The 18406-nt window shown below is 38.1% G+C and overlaps 1 protein-coding gene across 1 annotated transcript in view; it reads left to right on the forward strand.

The window, feature by feature from the left end:
- TTN (titin) overlaps window positions 1-18406 on the forward strand; it is a 235634-nt gene that overhangs the window by 115483 nt on the left and 101745 nt on the right. Inside the window, exons 154-174 of the mRNA XM_056496551.1 lie at window positions 991-1074; window positions 1437-1559; window positions 2338-4341; window positions 4597-4867; window positions 5174-5301; window positions 6790-6882; window positions 7235-7357; window positions 7620-7703; window positions 8645-8728; window positions 9449-9622; window positions 9716-9937; window positions 10162-10260; window positions 10503-10586; window positions 11190-11273; window positions 11766-11861; window positions 12394-12465; window positions 13366-13446; window positions 14564-14668; window positions 15188-15259; window positions 15645-15698; window positions 16004-16087. Coding sequence (XP_056352526.1) covers window positions 991-1074; window positions 1437-1559; window positions 2338-4341; window positions 4597-4867; window positions 5174-5301; window positions 6790-6882; window positions 7235-7357; window positions 7620-7703; window positions 8645-8728; window positions 9449-9622; window positions 9716-9937; window positions 10162-10260; window positions 10503-10586; window positions 11190-11273; window positions 11766-11861; window positions 12394-12465; window positions 13366-13446; window positions 14564-14668; window positions 15188-15259; window positions 15645-15698; window positions 16004-16087 — 4221 coding nt within the window. The remainder of the gene's footprint in view (window positions 1-990; window positions 1075-1436; window positions 1560-2337; window positions 4342-4596; window positions 4868-5173; window positions 5302-6789; window positions 6883-7234; window positions 7358-7619; window positions 7704-8644; window positions 8729-9448; window positions 9623-9715; window positions 9938-10161; window positions 10261-10502; window positions 10587-11189; window positions 11274-11765; window positions 11862-12393; window positions 12466-13365; window positions 13447-14563; window positions 14669-15187; window positions 15260-15644; window positions 15699-16003; window positions 16088-18406) is intronic.

The raw sequence follows: 18406 nt of genomic DNA on the forward strand, positions 1-18406 counted from the left end.
CAAAAAATTGATACCAAGAAGTCACACATAGAAGAATGTGACAAGGAACACAAAATGGGCAATGTCAGTCAAATAGAGATTCAGGAGACGTTTGAATAAAATGGAAAAATAATCTGATGTAGAAGAAGAAACTCCAGAAGGTGTTTCTGAGGTGTTTGCTGAGGCTTTACAGGGAAATAAAATAACCTCAAGACAATAAACAACTCAAATCAGAGGTTTTATTAAGAACCTTGGCAATTTCTGCTGAAAAGTTTTGAATATACTGTAAAACTCTGTATAATAACTGAAAACAGTCTATTACCTAAAGGGCCTGAGGGACCCAAGGAAGTAGTTGTAGAACAAAAATAATCAAAGTTGCTGTGCCTAAAACCTCACAAGTTATACCAGCTTAAGATACTTGCCATTACCACAAAAGTACAGACTCAGAAAAAATATTATTTACTTGCTTTAACAATATAGAAGACAATATTCAAGACTTCTGTTAGCATTTTCTTCTGTTGTCAAAGATTTTTCAAGAGTTTTGAGTGAAAAAAATAGATCTTTGTAGATGGTGTTTTCACTCAGTGATCTTCTCTTATCCTTTAGCATTGTTTATGAAATTCTAATAGTATAAAATTATTGATATTTTTCTAGTGTCTGAGGTACACAAGGAACTGGTGCCAGAAGAGGTTTCAGTTAAACCAGAATGTCCAGAGACTAAAAGTAATTGTATGTAAGGAGAGAAAACTCCTTAATTTTCTAGGGTATCATTTTAACATCATGGTAATTTACTTTTACTATTGATGTCTTATAAAAAATTTTTGTTGTTTTATTTGTAGTTTTTGCATCTGTAACTCAGTGAGGCAGAAAAGAGAATTTTCTCTAGGGAAATAAGAAATTACATATTCACATTCAAAACCTCTCATGCTTTTGTTGTCCCTGAGATTTACTTTTTCTTAATGTCTGAACACTGCAGACATACATAAATAAAATTAACTGCTTTTTTTAAAGTGCCTGAGGTGCCCAAGAAAATGATTTCAGAAGAAAAAATACACATTGAAGTTCCTAAAAAACCAGAACCTCCACCACCCAAAGGTATATGTTCAATAGAAATAAGACTGCACACAAATTTTAATCTTTCTCTATGTTTCTCTAAATATTATCTTTCTTACATTTGTGTTATCAGCTTTTTTGTATACTTTATATAATGTATTTATAAGTGTTAAAGACTGTGTGGTCTTCTTTTGTGAAGAGCTCCCAGTAACAGTGGCTACTAATAGTGTGAGTAAAACAATGTGGGGAAAAAAAACAAGCAAATTGTTTATAAGGGTGGGCTTTTTTCTGATGCTGTTGAGTATTATTAATTTTTTTATTTTTTTTTACTTTGGAGATATTATTGTCTTTTTAATTCCTGTTCTTCAAATTCCTGAAATTAAAACAAACAAATATCTTTAAAGAACCTGAGGTGCCGAAGAAAGTTGTTCCAGAAAAGAAAATACCTGTGCAAAAAATACCTGAACCTGTGGTTGTTCCAGAACCAGAGGCTGCACCTGAAGAACCAGAACTCCCACCAAAGGAAGGTAAATCTCAATGCTAATAAAATAACAAAAGTAATGTTTTCCCTCTTTTCTTTAACATTGTAATTATCCAAGCTTTCTGTTTCCTGAAATTCTAAATTATGCTTGTTCTATTTATCTTCATATCTGTGTGAAACAGACACATATGGTTATTTTTGAAAAAATAGTGGCAAATCTTGGATGTATGAATTGCCTGTATGTTATTCTTACTATTATTCTGCTTCAGTTCTTCTTACTATTTTTGCATATTCTTACTATTCTCCCTGCTTGGGTTCATGAAAACCACCACAGCTAATAACTTAAAAGTTATAATAGGAAAAAAAAGTACCCATTCTAGTAGCTAAGAACAGAAGTTATCAATTTAATTGAAAAACCAGAAGCTCCACCAAGAAAACTAGGTGCCATCACTGCTGTTTCTTGAAAGAATCTTCAGCTTATTGCCTCCAGTGCAATTAATATCTTCTGTCCTGTCCATTCTGTTGACAATTATCATGGCTTTTACTTATATCTTAAATTGTATTATTAGTGTATGTGTGTATTTCCATATGGAAGCATGAGTTTTGTGAGGTGGAATGTGTGTATGTACTCTTGAGAGAAAAGAGAGAAAAGTCAAAATGTTCTATATTTATCATTTCAAAGGCCAGCATAAGTTATCAATTCCTGATATGTTTTTAATATTTTCATTACAATTGTCTTTTTATGTTTTATGGTTGGCTTAATTTTTGTATGATTGTCAGTGCAGCTGTTAAATTTAGAACTAATATCTTTTATGTACATAAAGCAACCAAGACAACTTTGGCAGAAAAGAAAGTACCTGTTCCAGTTTCTGGAGAACCAAAGCCAATTGCAGGACATGCAAAACCAAAGCCTCAAGAGGTGGAACTGCAACAACCAGAAGTGGCTGGAGTGGCCCAAAAACTAAAGCCTGTCAAAGCAGTTCAAAAACTAGAGCGTGTTCTGACACCTGAAGAGCCTGAGACTGTTTTGACACACCAAAAATCAGAATCTGTTGTTTTGAGGCACCAAAAATCAATATCTATTGGGACACAAACAGGGCACATAGAAACAGAGCATATTGTAGTGCCTGAGAAGCCAGAGTTTGTTGTGGTACCCGAGGAACCCAAGCCTGATGTGGCATCCCAAAAGCTAAAACATGGCATGATGCCCCCAAAACAGAAGCCTGTTGAGGAATCCCAAAAGCTAGCACACATTGCAGTGCTTGAGAAACCAGAGTTTGTTGTGGTGCCTGAGGAGCCCAAGCCTGATGTAGAGCCCCAAAAATTGAAATATGGTGTGATGCCCCCAAAACAGAAGCCTGTTGAGGAGTCCCAAAAACCAAAGCGTGTTGTAGTGCCTGACAAACCAGAGTTTGTTGTGGCACCCGAGGAACCCAAGCCTGATGTGGCATCCCAAAAGCTAAAACGTACTGTGGTGCCCCAAAAACAGAAGCCTATTGGGGAATCCCAAAAATTTGCACAAGTTGTAGTGCTTGAGAAAGAGGAGTTTGTTGTGGTACCTGAGGAGCCCATGCCTGATACAGAACCCGAAAAACTGAAATATGGTGTGATGCCCCCAAAACAGAAGCCTGTTGAGAAATCCCAAAAACTTGAACATTTTATAGTGCTTGAGAAAGAAGAATTGGTTGTAGTACCTGAGGAGCCCAAGCCTGATGTGGCATCCCAAAAGCTAAAAGGTACTGTGATGCCCCCAAAACAAAAGTCTATTGTGGAATCCCAAAAACTAGCACAAGTTGTAAGGCTTGAGAAACAAGAATTTGTTGTGGTGCCTGAGGAGCCCATGCCTGATGTAGAACCCCAAAAACTAAAATATGGTGTGATGCCCCCAAAACAGAAGCCTGTTGTGGAATCCCAAAAACTTGAACATGTAGTGCTTGAGAAAGAATTGGTTGTAGTACCTGAGGAACCCAAGCCTGATGTGGCATCCCAAAAGCTAAAACGTACTGTGATACCCCCAAAACAAAAGCCTATTGTGGAATCCCAAAAATTTGCACAAGTTGTAAGGCTTGAGAAAGAGGAATTTGTTGTGGTGCCTGAGGAACCCATGCCTGATACAGAACCCCAAAAATTGAAATATGGTGTGATGCCCCCAAAACAGAAGCCTGTTGTGGAATCCCAAATACTGGAATCCCAAATACTAGCACAAGTTGTAAGGCTTGAGAAACAAGAATTTGTTGTGGTGCCTGAGGAGCTCATGCCTGATGTAGAACCCCAAAAACTGAAATATGGTGTGATGCCCCCAGAACAGAAGCCGGTTTCGAAATCCCAGAAACCAGAACCATTTATGGCCCCTGAGGAATACGAGCTCACAGTGGTGTCTGAGAAGTCAGAGACAGTTGAATTAACTCAAAAATCAAAGCGTGTTGTGGTGCCCCCCAAAACAAAACATTTAGTGCGGTCCCAGAAAACAGAGTTTGTGGCAGCAGAAGAAACAGACCTTGCTGCAGATTTCCAGAAGTCAGTGCCTGCTGCAGTGTCCAGGAAATCAAAGCCTTTTGTGCCAGAACCTGTCGTGGTGTCTGAGGAGCCAGAAACCGTTTCAGCACCCCAGAGGCGAGAGCCTTCCCCAGAACTTCCCAAACCACAGCCCGAGGTGGCACCCAGAGGAGCAGAGCTCGTTCTGGCTCCGCAGGAGCCACCACCAGCCAAGCTGGCCGGCCAGGAGGAGCATGCTGCTGCCAAAAAACGAGCACCTGCACAGCCCAAAGGTATCTCTTGTGCACAGGATCTCTTTTGCTTCCCTTCAGTATGTTCTTTCACTGCTCATTTTAAAGCTTAATACACATGACTAACAGATACTAATATCTTCAAAGAACATGCAATGCACAAAAAGCTGTCCCAGAGAAGAAAATTTTACTAGCTGTTCCTGAAAAACCAAAACCTGCATCAGTCAAAGCTATGTGTCACCATGAATACATGACAATCACACTGAATCTTCTTTTAAGTATTAACCTCTTTTTTCAGTCTGTCATTTTTGATCTGTTTTAAATGATGCTTGCTAAACAAATCACACTGAGTATGAGTGTGTGCTAAATTGCTACTTCAAAACGTGTCTGTTGTCCTCTGTGTTTCAGTCTCTGTATTTAATACTGGGTTTTATTGTAACTGTAAAATGAAATGCACTAATATCTTTGAAGTGCCTGAGATGGCTGAGAGAACTGCTCCAGAGAAGAAAGTGCCCCCTGCTCTATCTAAAAAACCAGAAGCTTCACTTCCTAAAGGTACATGTCACCACTATTATCATTGTAAGAAAGGGTGTTCTTTGCTTTTTAGGGTTATTTTAAATGAATCTCAGTTTAAATTGATCTGTCACTGTATACTCTGTATACTCTGATATCAAAAATGTGGCCAAGATGTGCCAAATGTGAATTGCTCTGCAGGGGTGTGAAATGTTTCCTCAACTTAAATATCTGAATATTTGTTATACTGGGTTTATGTCATATCAAGAAGATATGATAAACTCCTGTCTACCCAAAACAAAAAACAAAAAACAAAAAAAAAAAAAAAAAAAAAAAAAAAAAAAAAAAAAAAAAAAAAAAAAAAGCCAAAATAATATAGATGCAAAAGAAGGAGTTCTTAAACAGTCGTATTGTTGCACAGCCATCTTCAGTGCCCAAAACTAAAATACACTAATATCTTTGAAGTTCCCAAGGTGTCCAGGAAGGGTGCTCTGGAAGAGCCCACACCTGTAACTGTGCCCAAGCAGCCAGAGCCAGCAGCAGTTGGAGGTACCTGTCCCTCTGTGCATCAGTCTGAGTGACCCTGTCCTTACTGTCTTACATGTCATTTCTGGTGTCTCTTGTTGCTCTGTCCATTGGTGATTTCCTGAAATATCTGCACCCTGTACTGTGTAGAAATTCTACTATTAGAATGGGAAAGAGCTTTCTAATTAAGATTTTTAGTGTAAACATCTGTCATTATAATTTTTCCAAGAATCTCAAGTAATATAATTGTTTTAATCAGAAGTGTTTTTGCTTAACCAGTATGAACTGGCAAGCCTGTCCTATTGTGCATGGTAACTACCAGACAGAGTCATGACACTGCAATATTAAAAACAGGAAAAAAATCCACCAAAAACCTGAGCACTTCAGTAAAAATAAGCAGGAAGGAAAGGTTTAATGGACTGTGAACAAACTGAAGTTACTATGGGAAAAGAATGCCCAAAGTTAAAAGAGGAACATACCTAGATGGGACAATAGTATTTTGAGACTTAGACATACAGACTTAGAGCCCAAAAAACAAATACTCCAAACATTTTATAAATACAGGATTTAATCAAATGTGTGATTAATCAGGATGGCCTGACATACCTCTCTTCTGACCATAACCTCATGGGGATCCAAGAAACTTGGCTCCTCAAATCTACAATTGCATTGCACATAATGATTGCATGCAAGACCACTGATCTGTATTTGTGCATCACAATTCTGCATCACACTTGCTCGCTGTGCACTCTTACCCTTGCCAAATGCAATGTCTACATACAGGGTTATAGAAGCACAGAAACTATCTCAAAATCGGCCACCTACATTGCAAAAGAATTGAAAAATTAGAAGGGCAATACAAGAGAGTAGTAGTAGCAATAAAGTAGTAATGATGGCATTTCTGCTCCCCATCCTGTCTGTGCTGGAACTGCTGAACATATAGCTCCAGCAGGTTCATGAGTGGTAACACGTAAGACATGGGCTGAGGCTGCTCCCAGAGGGAAGCCAGATCCCAGCAGGGCTGAGAACGAAAGGCTCTCCCTCAGTGCAGGACAGGCTGCTCAGTACCCAAATTCACACCTCAGCCCATGCACAGCCAGCAGCTGTCTCCCAGGGCCTGGCTGGCCCCTCTGCTCTGTGCCCTGGGGTTTGTGTGTGTGAGCCTGAGAGAGCCACGGGCTGGGGCTGTGGGAGCGCTGGGCTCCGTCCATGGGCGCGTCCCCAGCTGGTGTCACTGTGCATCCTCTGCTGTGTGCACAGGGTGACTGCACTCATGTCTTCATGGATGGCTTAACCAACACATCCTGAGTCTTCTTCTCCTCAGCCTTGTCCTGCCCTCTGCTGCCTGTCTCTGTTCCCTGGGACTGTCCAGCTGTGTGTGCTGGGACAGGGTGCAGTGTGGTGTGTGAGGGTTTGAGCTGGCTGCTGTCAGGTCCTGTGTCTGTGTCAGCCTGGCTGTTGGTCCTACTTGTCCTGTGCTTCCTACAATGAAATGCACTAATATCTTTGAAGTGCCTGAGATGCCTGGAGCTGAGGTCCTGGAAGAGGAGGAAGAGGTGGCAGCAGTAGCAGAGCCTGGAGAGCCAGAAGTGTCTCCAGCTGAAGGTATAGGGTGGTGTTCTGGAAGAGCCTGCCATGCTCCTCACATGGCTGCAGTGCTCAGTGCTCTTTGCCCCTCTGCTCTCTGTGGGGAGGGGTGAGAGCAGAATTTCATAATTTTGTATCTCTGTGTGCCTGCACACTCCCCTCAAGAGAGGGTGGGGATTTTCAGAAACCCCCCTCTCAATAATCCCATTCTTGGGCTCTTTGTAGTGGTTCCACCTTGAGCAGGAGTGATTGGCTGAAGAGAACACTCTGGTAGTCTGTCCAGGGTTTTCTTTCCTCCTTTCCTGCTTTGCCATCTGCCTGTTTGCTGACCTTAAGCTCAGACAAGTAAATGGATCTAATTTCTTTAAAGTGCCTGAGGTGATTGAGGCAGAAGAGGCAGAAGAGGAGCCTGTGGTCGTTCCCCCAAAACCTGTGGCTGTGCCCAAGAAACCCGTGGCTGTGCCCAAGAAACCAGAGCCTCCACAAGATAAAGGTATATCTTCTGGAGAGAGGTGCTTTTTATTTTACTGTACTGATTAATATTTTCATTTGTTATCCCTTCTTTTGTGTAAGATTTGTTCTTTGTCCTTGACCCTTCACCTCTGCTGTACCTGTCTTTGTGCATGACTAACCAACCAGTCACTAGAGGAACATTACTTAGAAAGTGCTTAGAAATATCTAAACTCTTTGATTGACTGTTAAAATCTTTCCTACTAATTTAACTGTGAAATTAAGACGAAATAATATCTTTAAAGTGCTCAAGGTGCCCAAGAAAGCTGTTCCACAAGAAAAGACGCCTGTTGCAGTACCCAAACCACCAGAACCACCAGCAGCCAAAGGTACAGGTCACTATTAGTATCATCATTAGAAAAAAAATAATGCTCTTCTGGACTTCAGTTTAAGTAATTTATTGGAGATAGGTGCCTAAGAAATACAAAGTGCAATGTGGAGTGTGAAAAACATGGCAGAAAAAGTACATATCATTCCTTAAAAAAATATCTCTAGCTTACTGAACTTTATTAGTAAAGTTTAAGAATTAACATTTACTGACTGTTTAGTTTAGACAGAATGGCAGGGTTTTTTTAAGAGCCTGAAAATAAGTCTTTAAATTTGAAAAACAATATATCGAATCCCTGAAATTTCTAATAGATGAGAGCAGCAGAATAAGTTCTCTACCTCTTTAAAAGTAAGGTAATGGCAATGTACATGAGGAATTTTTGCTAGCAAAGGACTAGATATATCTATTGATTAACTTATTGAGACATCAATAGATCCAATGAGAGAAGAGAGAAGTATAAGAAGTATATATATTTCTACAATAGAATTTTAATGAAAGGAACTGTGGGACATAGAAAGTTAAGAGGTGTAAAGAATGTAAATAATTTATAGGAAAAAAGAAGAGATGATGAGGATAAATCAAATGCTACTTTCTAAAAAACATATGTTACAATGACGAAGTATTCATGATTTATATTGGCTGATACACAAATACACTAGGGTTGCACAGATAAATCTCTGATCATCTGTAACTAAGAAGCCAGATATATTTTCTGCATTTCCACCCTGACCAAGAAACAAAGACCACACACAGAGTTCCCATCTCCTGTGGGATGTGTTGGGCACCCTGGTCATTCCACAGGTTGGAAGCAAAGCAGAGCTGATGACTGAGTGTAACCACAGCACTTTCTCAAAAAAGACTGCATGCACTTACTACTGGTTGTCTTATTGTTGCACAGCCATCTTCAGTGCCCAAAACTAAAATACACTAATATCTTTGAAGTTCCCAAGGTGTCCAGGAAGGGTGCTCTGGAAGAGCCCACACCTGTAACTGTGCCCAAGCAGCCAGAGCCAGCAGCAGTTGGAGGTACCTGTCCCTCTGTGCATCAGTCTGAGTGACCCTGTCCTTACTGTCTTACATGTCATTTCTGGTGTCTCTTGTTGCTCTGTCCATTGGTGATTTCCTGAAATTTCTACGCTCTGTGCTGTGTATCACTTAGGAATTTGAAAATGTAGTGTTTTATATAAACAACTCAAAATATGTTTTGATTTTACTATATTGGTGTCTTATTCTGGATCAGGAGATATGAAAACATTGTATTTTAGCAATTAATCTTAAGTTTGTAAAATGGCTGCCCAAATTTATTATCTTAAATAGACAAGAGCCTGCCTGTCTCTTCTGGCAGACTCAGGTAGTGTATATAACAGACACAAATCCTTTGAAATGAGAACCAAATTTTTACTCAGCAATGCACAAGTGCAGTAAGAAGTGACAGTATAGAAAGTTTTAAGGAAATTGCTGTCACTTTTAGGGTTTGTAATAAGAAAGAATCATCATAAAATCTATTGCACTGTACGAGCTGTGGAAGCTGCCACAGTGAAATGAAAATTGAAGCAAGACAGGTAAATAGGATAAGAAATAGCCAAAAAATGAGAAAAGCAGAAGTAAAGAACGGATGGGACAGGGTGCAGTGTGGTGTGTGAGGGTTTGAGCTGGCTGCTGTCAGGTCCTGTGTCTGTGTCAGCCTGGCTGTTGGTCCTACTTGTCCTGTGCTTCCTACAATGAAATGCACTAATATCTTTGAAGTGCCTGAGATGCCTGGAGCTGAGGTCCTGGAAGAGGAGGAAGAGGTGGCAGCAGCAGCAGAGCCTGGAGAGCCAGAAGTGTCTCCAGCTGAAGGTATAGGGTGGTGTTCTGGAAGAGCCTGCCATGCTCCTCACATGGCTGCAGTGCTCAGTGCTCTTTGCCCCTCTGCTCTCTGTGGGGAGGGGTGAGAGCAGAATTTCATCAATTTGAATCTCTGTGTCCATGAGCTGAAGCTCAGTCAAGTAAAGGGATCTAATTTCTTTAAAGTGCCTGAGGTGATTGAGGAGGAAGAGGCAGAAGAGGAGGTGCCCATGGTCATTCCTCAAAAGCCTGTGGCTGTGCCCAAGAAACCTGTAGCTGTGCCAAAGAAACCTGTGGCTGTACCCAAGAAACCTGTGGCTGTACCCAAGAAACCACAGCCTGTTGCTGAACCAAAAGTACCAGAACCCATGCCTGTCCTTAAAAAACATAAAGTTCCTTCAGTTAAAGGTAGATACATCAGTGACTGTGCATCTTCTTACCTCTATTCCCTGAATTCCTTTCCCCTTGTTTCACTGATGTATGTGTTGCCAAATGAATAATCTGCTGCTTAAATTTATTATTCTTCATGTTTTGTATGCCCTCCTCTTTTTAATCATTGCACTTTTCACTATTATGTGTATATACATGTCTTAATCTTCACAAAAAATGAAAATTTACTAATATCTTTAAAGAAACTGAAGTGCAAGAAAGAACTGCCCCAGAAGAGAAAGTGCCTCTTACAACACCTAAAAAGTCACAGTTAGAAAAACCAGAGCTTCCTCCAACCAAAGGTACATATTGCCAGGGGGCATCTCCTGGGAAGAAATGTTTTCTGTATTCTCTCTTTTCTTTGTTCATATGTAAGTCTATTTGTCACTTGACCCTAGCCTACCTTGAGAAAGACTGGAGCATAGTCTGGTGGTTATGGCCACTTCTACTGTGCCTCTGTGTGTGCTAGATGTCCTTGTCTTTTTATGTTTTATATGTACATTTATATACACAAAAGTAAAAGAGACTTAATATTTTTTTAAAGTGTCTGAGGTACCCAAGAAACCTGTCTCAGAGGAGAAAGTACCTGTTGCTATTCCTAAAATACCTGAATCACTACCAAGTGAAGGTTTGTGCCTCCACAGATTTTACCCTTTGAACAATCCTTTGTCCTGTTCTTCCTAGTATAAGCTTTAAAGTAGACATTTTCCTTTTTTCCCCATTGTTTGTAAGTTGGTCACTTCATATTTTAGATTATTCTAGTCAATATTTCTTGTATCTGTTATATCTGTAATATCTTCATATTTGGAAGTAAAATATATGCTCCTGCACAGCATATATCTCTTTTAAAGATAATATTAAATTCCCACTAAATTGGAGTCTCTCAAAAGTTAGTATTTATGTTGCTGTTGTAATCTTAAATTAACTGAGAGCATTGACATTTTTATTCTTTCCTGTTACAATGACTCATCCACAAATTTAATGTTTAGTTTATATTGTATGCATAAAAAATTCTGTCCTTCACACAATCCTCACTCATGCTTAGAAAGAAAGCAGTTTTCAAAATCTTGCATTAACTGCAAAGGTAACAGATACTGAGTGATTACTTATCCTAATGTGTATTTGTCTGTGTCTGTTGAAGTAGATTTGCTTTTAGTCATATCTGTATAATTGTTCACGTGAAACAATCTTATAATTGAAAACTTACACCAGTTGTCAATATTCTTTAAAGAATATGAAATCATAAAGGAGATTGAGCCTGAAGAAGCAGAAGAAATTCCAGTTGTAGAAGTTGAAGAAGCTTTGCCAGTTGAAGGTATACAAAGTCCTTCCCTAGAGGCTGCCACACACCTTTCTTTCATTATCATCATGTGCAGATTTTTCTTGCTCTCTCATTTTTCACACATGTGCCTGTGTGTTGTCGATCACCTCTATGTTGTAGACTCTGTGATTCTTCCATTGCTGTGTTCTGGAAATTACTTCTGATCATTTAATTCCAAGTACAACCTGAAGATTATTTAAAATACTTTCATTTTGTTTCTTGTCCACAAGAGTCTTCCCATCATTTGGTTTTCCACTTTTATTCTCATGTTATTAACATGCTTTTTAAAGTCATCTTGGATGTTTGTGTTGTGTGCATGCTATGAGCAGTAACCTAAGGCTCTTCCATGCTCCCATTTAATTCAATGACATTTTTTCCCTGCTTCACTGGAAATGGAAAATGGTGGTCTTTAGGTTTGTACATTACTCTTCACATAACTATACATCGTAGGAAATTTATTCTAAATCTACCTAATGTTATTTAAAGTGCCACAACCTGAAAAGAAGATTCCTGAAAAGCGAAAGCCACCACCACCACCTGCTCCAAAGGAAGATATTAAACTGGCAAAAGATCTGCTTAAAGGTATAATTATCTGAAGGCATAAATAATGGTGGAAACTCAATCTTTTAAAATTGTACTGATGAACCTTGAAAAGCATGCTTCTAGATGATAATGTTGTGGTTTTTTTATTTCTTTTCTAATATACTGTACTTTAATGGTGCGCCTCACTAATGCTCAATCCATCATGAATTTTTATCAGCATTTACATGGGTTCTTTTCAATAGTTACTGGGAAAAAAATAATAAAACCATTTTAATCAAGTTAACACATTCTTCTGTCCTTAACATAATTCTCTCTTTAACATGTTCTTACAAGTGAAAAGAATCCCCAGCAATAATTTGCTGGCATTAGATGAACACAGGTTTCAGATCAGTTGTGCTTCCTACCGACCATCTGACTTTTTTGAAACAGTTAATCAGCCAGGATCTTAGCTTTGCAGCTTTTGTCCTTCTTTTACATCAATACTATTAATGAGGTGTTTGGATTTTTTAGAAAACTCCTCTCTTTTTGGAGTCTAATGTGTGTTGTAAAATTCAAATAATTTTCTTTAAAGCTCCTGAGGCAAGGAAGAAAGCTGTTGCAAAACCTGTCGAGGCTCCGAAACTGGAACCCCCACCTGCTAAAGGTACCTAACTAATATAAGAATCTACCTTAAAATAAACCTCTCATGAGCCCAGAGTTGCAATTCTCAGTATCTTCTTGTTTTATTTGCTCAAATATATCAAAACACTGTCTATGTTTGATTATGCTCAATGTGTGCCCCCATCTTGGGCATATGTGTTTGTGTTATATTTCTGTCCACTTTAATCACCCATCCTGCAAGTCGTGAGTTGTAAGAGACAGAAACATAGGAGTGAGAGAGTTTTTATGAGTTTTATCACTTGTGTAGGTGCTCACTTCGGTTTTCTGCTTGGCTAGAAATAAAAAGTAAATGTATACATCATTGTTCCAACATGCTTAGTTCATTATTTTTTCTGAAATGTAACTTATTTTTGTGAGAAGACCCTTTCTAGAGATGGGAATGAATAATGTATTGAGGAAGCCATATCACATGTATGCCTTTATATTATTCATATGTACTGGAGTTTAAGATAAACTAAGCAGCTAAGCAGTGGACATTACTTCTTAATGATGTTCCAAGTTTAGAGATTTAAGTGAATCCTTATGAATATCACAGACAGGCAGCTCATACTAATAGATATGTAACATAAGCCTGTAGTGAAAGAGGAAATGAAAATGTTATGATGATGATGATTCTTCTTGAATACATAACCTTTATCATTTTCTAAAACCATACTTCTCTTCTGTTGGTTTGTATGAAAGCTTTATATATAAGCCTAGATGGCAGCTGTATGCAAATTATACAGAATATATATTCAAACTGTTGGCTTTAGTAGCAACAGTTTTACCTTTGATTTTAATATTCAGTAGTGGACTAGTATGTGTGTTTGGACTTGCTAGTTGTTGGTTAACTCCTACTGCTGCTATGAACCTGTAATAAAATCTGGAATAATATTCTTTTAAGTGCCTGGACTTGTAAAGAAACCTCGCAAAGTAATACCTGAGCCTACTCCTCCACCAAAAGAAGAAGTTGTTTTGAAAAGAGGTATAGTAACTTGGCTCTGTTTTAAAAAACTCAGCATTTTAACATCATAGTCCCCTAACTAAAATTGTTTCACATGTGTGTTATGGAACACTACATGGTCAAATACTATCTGATGTCTGTTTCTTGGGAAAAGCAGTTGTAGTTGCAGGGAGGAAGAGGGTGTAGCCTGGAAGTCTCTCAGATGTAAAGGATCTGTAAAAAAGCAGACCAGAACAAAGAAAATCCAGTTCCCTATCTTTCTGTGTTCCACTTTCCTTCTCTCTTTATACTGGAGTTGAGTCCTCCACTGCCCACAGTGTAAATGTTATTAAAGTTACATGTGTAGTCTGTGTATTCTCTTTTAAGGCTTTCCTAGAGGTACTGCACAGATCACAGAACCCCACAGTAATGTTGCACATCAGGCCCATTTCCTGCAAAGTTTGGGGCATTCTGAATCATTTTGTGCTCAACTATTGCTTGGAAAAATGAAGCACTAATTCCAGTTCTCTTTGAAATACCACAGAGGGATGATTCATGCCTTTGTACATTGTGCCTTCAAATTTCAGACAACATAATAAAATGCAATATTCTATTTTTCAGATAACAGTGTCATTACATACCCAAGATGTAGATCTGAGAGGAGAAAACCAAGTTAAATCAATAGAATGAAAAACAGACATATAAATTTGAGCCCTCCAAATACAATAGTTGGGGATTTAGTATCGTTCTCTCACTGGAGTCAGTGGGAGTTTAATCTATAATCCTGCATTGTGTCCCTAAAAATCATCTTTAACTGGAGCTAATAATTCAAAATTACATATAGAAAGTCATCATTTAAATAGGAGAATAAATACATAAGATATAACAAGAAATTTTATTCTAACATAGTTAGCATTAAAATCTTTTCTCTCATATGGAGTGCTCTTAATTAAAATGTCTTTTTTCCTTAGATGACTTGAATTTTAAATTATTTTCAAAATTGTACCTTGAATAGTTACACAAACCTTCTATTTCTATTGAGCTATATATTTTATTTTTCTGTTTCTTTATGATTGATGTTTTCAATCTTTGTCTTGTTCACTGTCTTATTCTTTTGCTTGCCTGTGTTTTAAAAACTGAGATCTCTTTTCTTTTGAAGTTCTTAAAAAGAAACCTGAAGAGGAAGAACCTAAACCAGAAAAAGAGCCTAAACCAGAAGTTAAACCAGTACCTACACCAGTAGAAAAAACTAAGAGAACTGAAGGTACCAGATTACTGTCAAATCTATTTATGAAATTATATATATATGTTTTAATCCCACTATTAAGTAGCATTTTCTTAAGTTGAGGAATGAAATTGATATCTTAAAAGATAGCTTGCATTGGCCTAATTTTGCAATTTAAGTCTTGTGGAAGCACAACCAAGTTTGACATTCACATTTGGGTCTGAACTATGCATTTTGGGGTTCTTTCTCAATCTTCATTGTGTATAGAAAAGAGCATTGCAAATATTTCATATAATACTGATGAAAATATAATTACAGCAAAACAGTTAATCCAAGTGTTTTTATAGGTAACATTCTACAAATGTGTCCTTTTACCCATTTATAGTTTCTAATTTATTCAAATCTTACTCTAAGAAATATATATTCCTAAACATTATGAATCTCTGAAACTGTTTACATGTAAAAACAATGGAAGCTGTTAAATACACTAGAGGGTATTCTATTTAGAGATTTAAGGTGTTTTAATATGTCTTACAAAATAAAAATATCATTTTAAAGTCCCAGAAATTCCTACGAAGAAAACCGAGATACCTACCATAAAAAAAGAAGAGAAACCTGAGCCATCAAAAGGTACAAACATGTGGTGCTCTTTTTTCCTTTTTGCAGCAACTAAATAATATTCAGTGCTAAATATCATGCTATATTCACATAATGTATCACTGTCCTCCAGTCTGTCATGGCTACTGTGTCCTCATTAACCATTTTGCAATCTTCTGGATTTCTTGTTGTCTTTATTCTTCAGTGCTTGAAAAATTCATCTTTTATGCATTGTTTGCAGTCTTGCTTTACAAGAGTTAAGCTCAAGGTAATTTCTTGCTTTTTGGCCAAATGAAATAGAACCGATTCTGTCTTCATTTTGCTTTCTCTGTATTGTTCCTCCTAACTTCTAATGCTCAATGTGATTGCAAAAAAATGTAAACTAACCTACTTGTAATTTCTGTGTTTGAAATGGCAGAAACTAAGCAAGCATCTGTCCCAGTTCCTGGGCCTGAACCTAAACCTGCAGTAGGTAAGAATTCTTCAGAATTCTAGTGAAGCCTTTCTCGTGTGTCTGCTATTTTCTGTTCAGGGATTTCTTACTAAAAGGACGTTCACAGAATCACAAAATACCAGGTTGGAAGGTGACTTCAAGGGTCCAACCTTTCTTGGCAAAAGTACAGTCTAGACAAGATGACCCAGCACCTTGTGCAATGAATATTAAGTGTCCACACAAAGGCCTTTAGAATTAATAAGACTAGAACTTTCCTACCATCTGCAAAACATTATTTAAAGAACATCACACTTAATCTATTAAAACTTTTTTCCCCCATATAGCTCTAAAATCTCCAAAACCAGCTGAAGAACCAGCACCCACTGTTACTACTCCAGTGACAACTCCAGTTGTTGGAAAGAAAGCAGGTATTTATGTGTATTCTATGCTATTTAAAAGGTTTTTCTCTGACATATCTAAATACCTTCAGTATAAAAAATGGGAAGAGCTTACAGGATGATTTGAGATCCTGTTCAAGGATCTTGTTACTCTAGGTACTGTCACCTAATTTAAAACAAAAACATCTCTGATATACTATGGAGACCAATCTGTGCTCTTTTGTCTGGGTGTTAGTATGTGTGTCTTTATTTGTTGTCCTATTATGAAATTTGTGTATTCTGTTGTTTTCTTGATGTTCCTTATGTCCTGATACATGTTTTCTTGTATTTCTGTGTATTTCCTGTGTAGACACACAAAAGTTGTATGTGTTTCTAAACTATTGTTGTGTTGTTTTGTTTTCTGCTTTTGGTTTGTCATTGAAGCCCTGAGGAAAACTGAGAGTGATGTTGAAGAATTAGAGTATTGCTACTTTCACCTGCTGTTCTTAGGACCCCAGAACAAAGCCTTCTGTGAAAAAAAACAGAGCTGTGATGGTTCCATTTCCTCTGAAACACTCTGAGCCCATTCTATCCCAGCACAGCTGTTGTCCATTGTGCTCACTCACCATTCAAAGGGCCTCATGTTGAGGAGAGCTCAGATCTTGGGCATCTGAGAAGCCAAATCATTCATGTCTCTTGGCCATTGATCTGGTGATGTAGCCTGCAGTGGCACAGTTCACCTATTTTATGTCAGTCATCAGATAGCTGTCATTTTCTGCTACTTTTCACCTCTGCTGGATTTTATTTGGTGGGCCAATGAGACACTGCTAACAGTGGTTTAGTTAGGTTTTGTGTTCATGTGTGCTGTTCTTACCTGTCTTTTGTGGTTATGTTGTAAATTTCTGTAGTGTAGAGACAAAGTGTTCTATGTTCATTTTATTTCAGGTATAGCTGTAAAATTTGTCTAAAAATATATTGTTCCTGATTCTTATTCTTATGGATTTTTACTCTCTAAATTACCTATGAAACCTTTGTAGCTGCAGAAAAGCCTGATGCACCATCTGTAATAAAGCATAGAGATAAAATGCCCTCAGTGGAAGAAGAAAAGCCTGAGTCAATTGTATTAAAGAAGATTTTGGTTGAAAAAAGCTTGCATGTGAAAGAGAAAGTAAGTCCCAAGCAGACAGTTCCAGCCATAGAGCCACTTGATTATAAAATCTCACTGGAAACAGCTGGTGGAATACTGAATTCAGAGACAGATGAGCAGGAGAAAGTGTCTCTTAAGTATTTTGTCCTGGCTTCTGAAGAGGAGGACCCAGAAAAGACACCTGTAGTTTCAGGAAAGACTACCCTTACAGGTGAGAAATTAGAAGTCGAAATGGATCACACTACATACACAAAGGAGGAACTGCCACTACCTGATGAGGAAGTGAAATTGATTTCTACAACATCTGAACATGTGGAAAGAGGTTCTGGAGAAGAAAAGGAGGATGAAATTAAATTGCTGGTTCATAGGGAAGATGCCATAGAGAAGGGCTCTGAAAAGTTTGGTGTTCTTGATGAAGGAAAGATTCCTGGCCATGAAAAGGAAGAAGAAATTGAATCAACTTGTGTACCTAAACCCAGAAAGCCATGTCAGCCCAGAGACCAGAAAGGACTTCTAGGAAAAGAGAAAAAATCAAAAATAAGTTTACAACCTGAAAAGATTCACATTAAGGATAGAACTTCATTTGTACAGGATATCATAGAGGCAGGCACAGCTGAAACTCCTCAGCTTAGAAATGAAAATGAGAGAGAAGGTTTTACTCCAGAGAAATCTGAAGTTCCTCTTGGAGAATCTGTGAAGGGACATGGCACACAAAGTAAATTTCAGAGGATGAAGCAATCTGGTAGCACAGTACCTGAAATTCCTCTAGATAAGGTTCTTAACAAAGAAGCAAAGAAAATGGGAGATTTTCGAGATGATGAGAAAGACAAGAATCTGGATTTTACATCAGCAGAAGTACATTCCTTAGACCTGTCTGAGGAGGCTCAGCCAGGATTGAGAAAAGGTGCTGACCTAGAACACCCCACTGAAGATGAGGAGGTTCCCAGAGAAAAACCTCACACAATTGTTAAACCATCTGTTCTTAAGTCAGAAGTAGTAGAAATGAAAGCAAGAGAAAAATACTCTACAGAGAAAGAAGTTCATTATGAGGAGGGTTTAGGACAATTGTTGACTGAGAAAGCACTCCTAAGTGATAAAAAACCAGGCAAGAAGATTATACCAGAGAAGGAAGAAAAAACTATCTTTAGCACCCACTTAAAAAAGGGCAAAATTCAACAGTATGCCCCTGAAATTCTGCCTGTGGAAAAAGAATTTGATACAGT

The sequence above is a fragment of the Oenanthe melanoleuca genome, chromosome 7, assembly GCF_029582105.1.
Source record: "Oenanthe melanoleuca isolate GR-GAL-2019-014 chromosome 7, OMel1.0, whole genome shotgun sequence".
NCBI classification, from domain to species: domain Eukaryota; kingdom Metazoa; phylum Chordata; class Aves; order Passeriformes; family Muscicapidae; genus Oenanthe; species Oenanthe melanoleuca.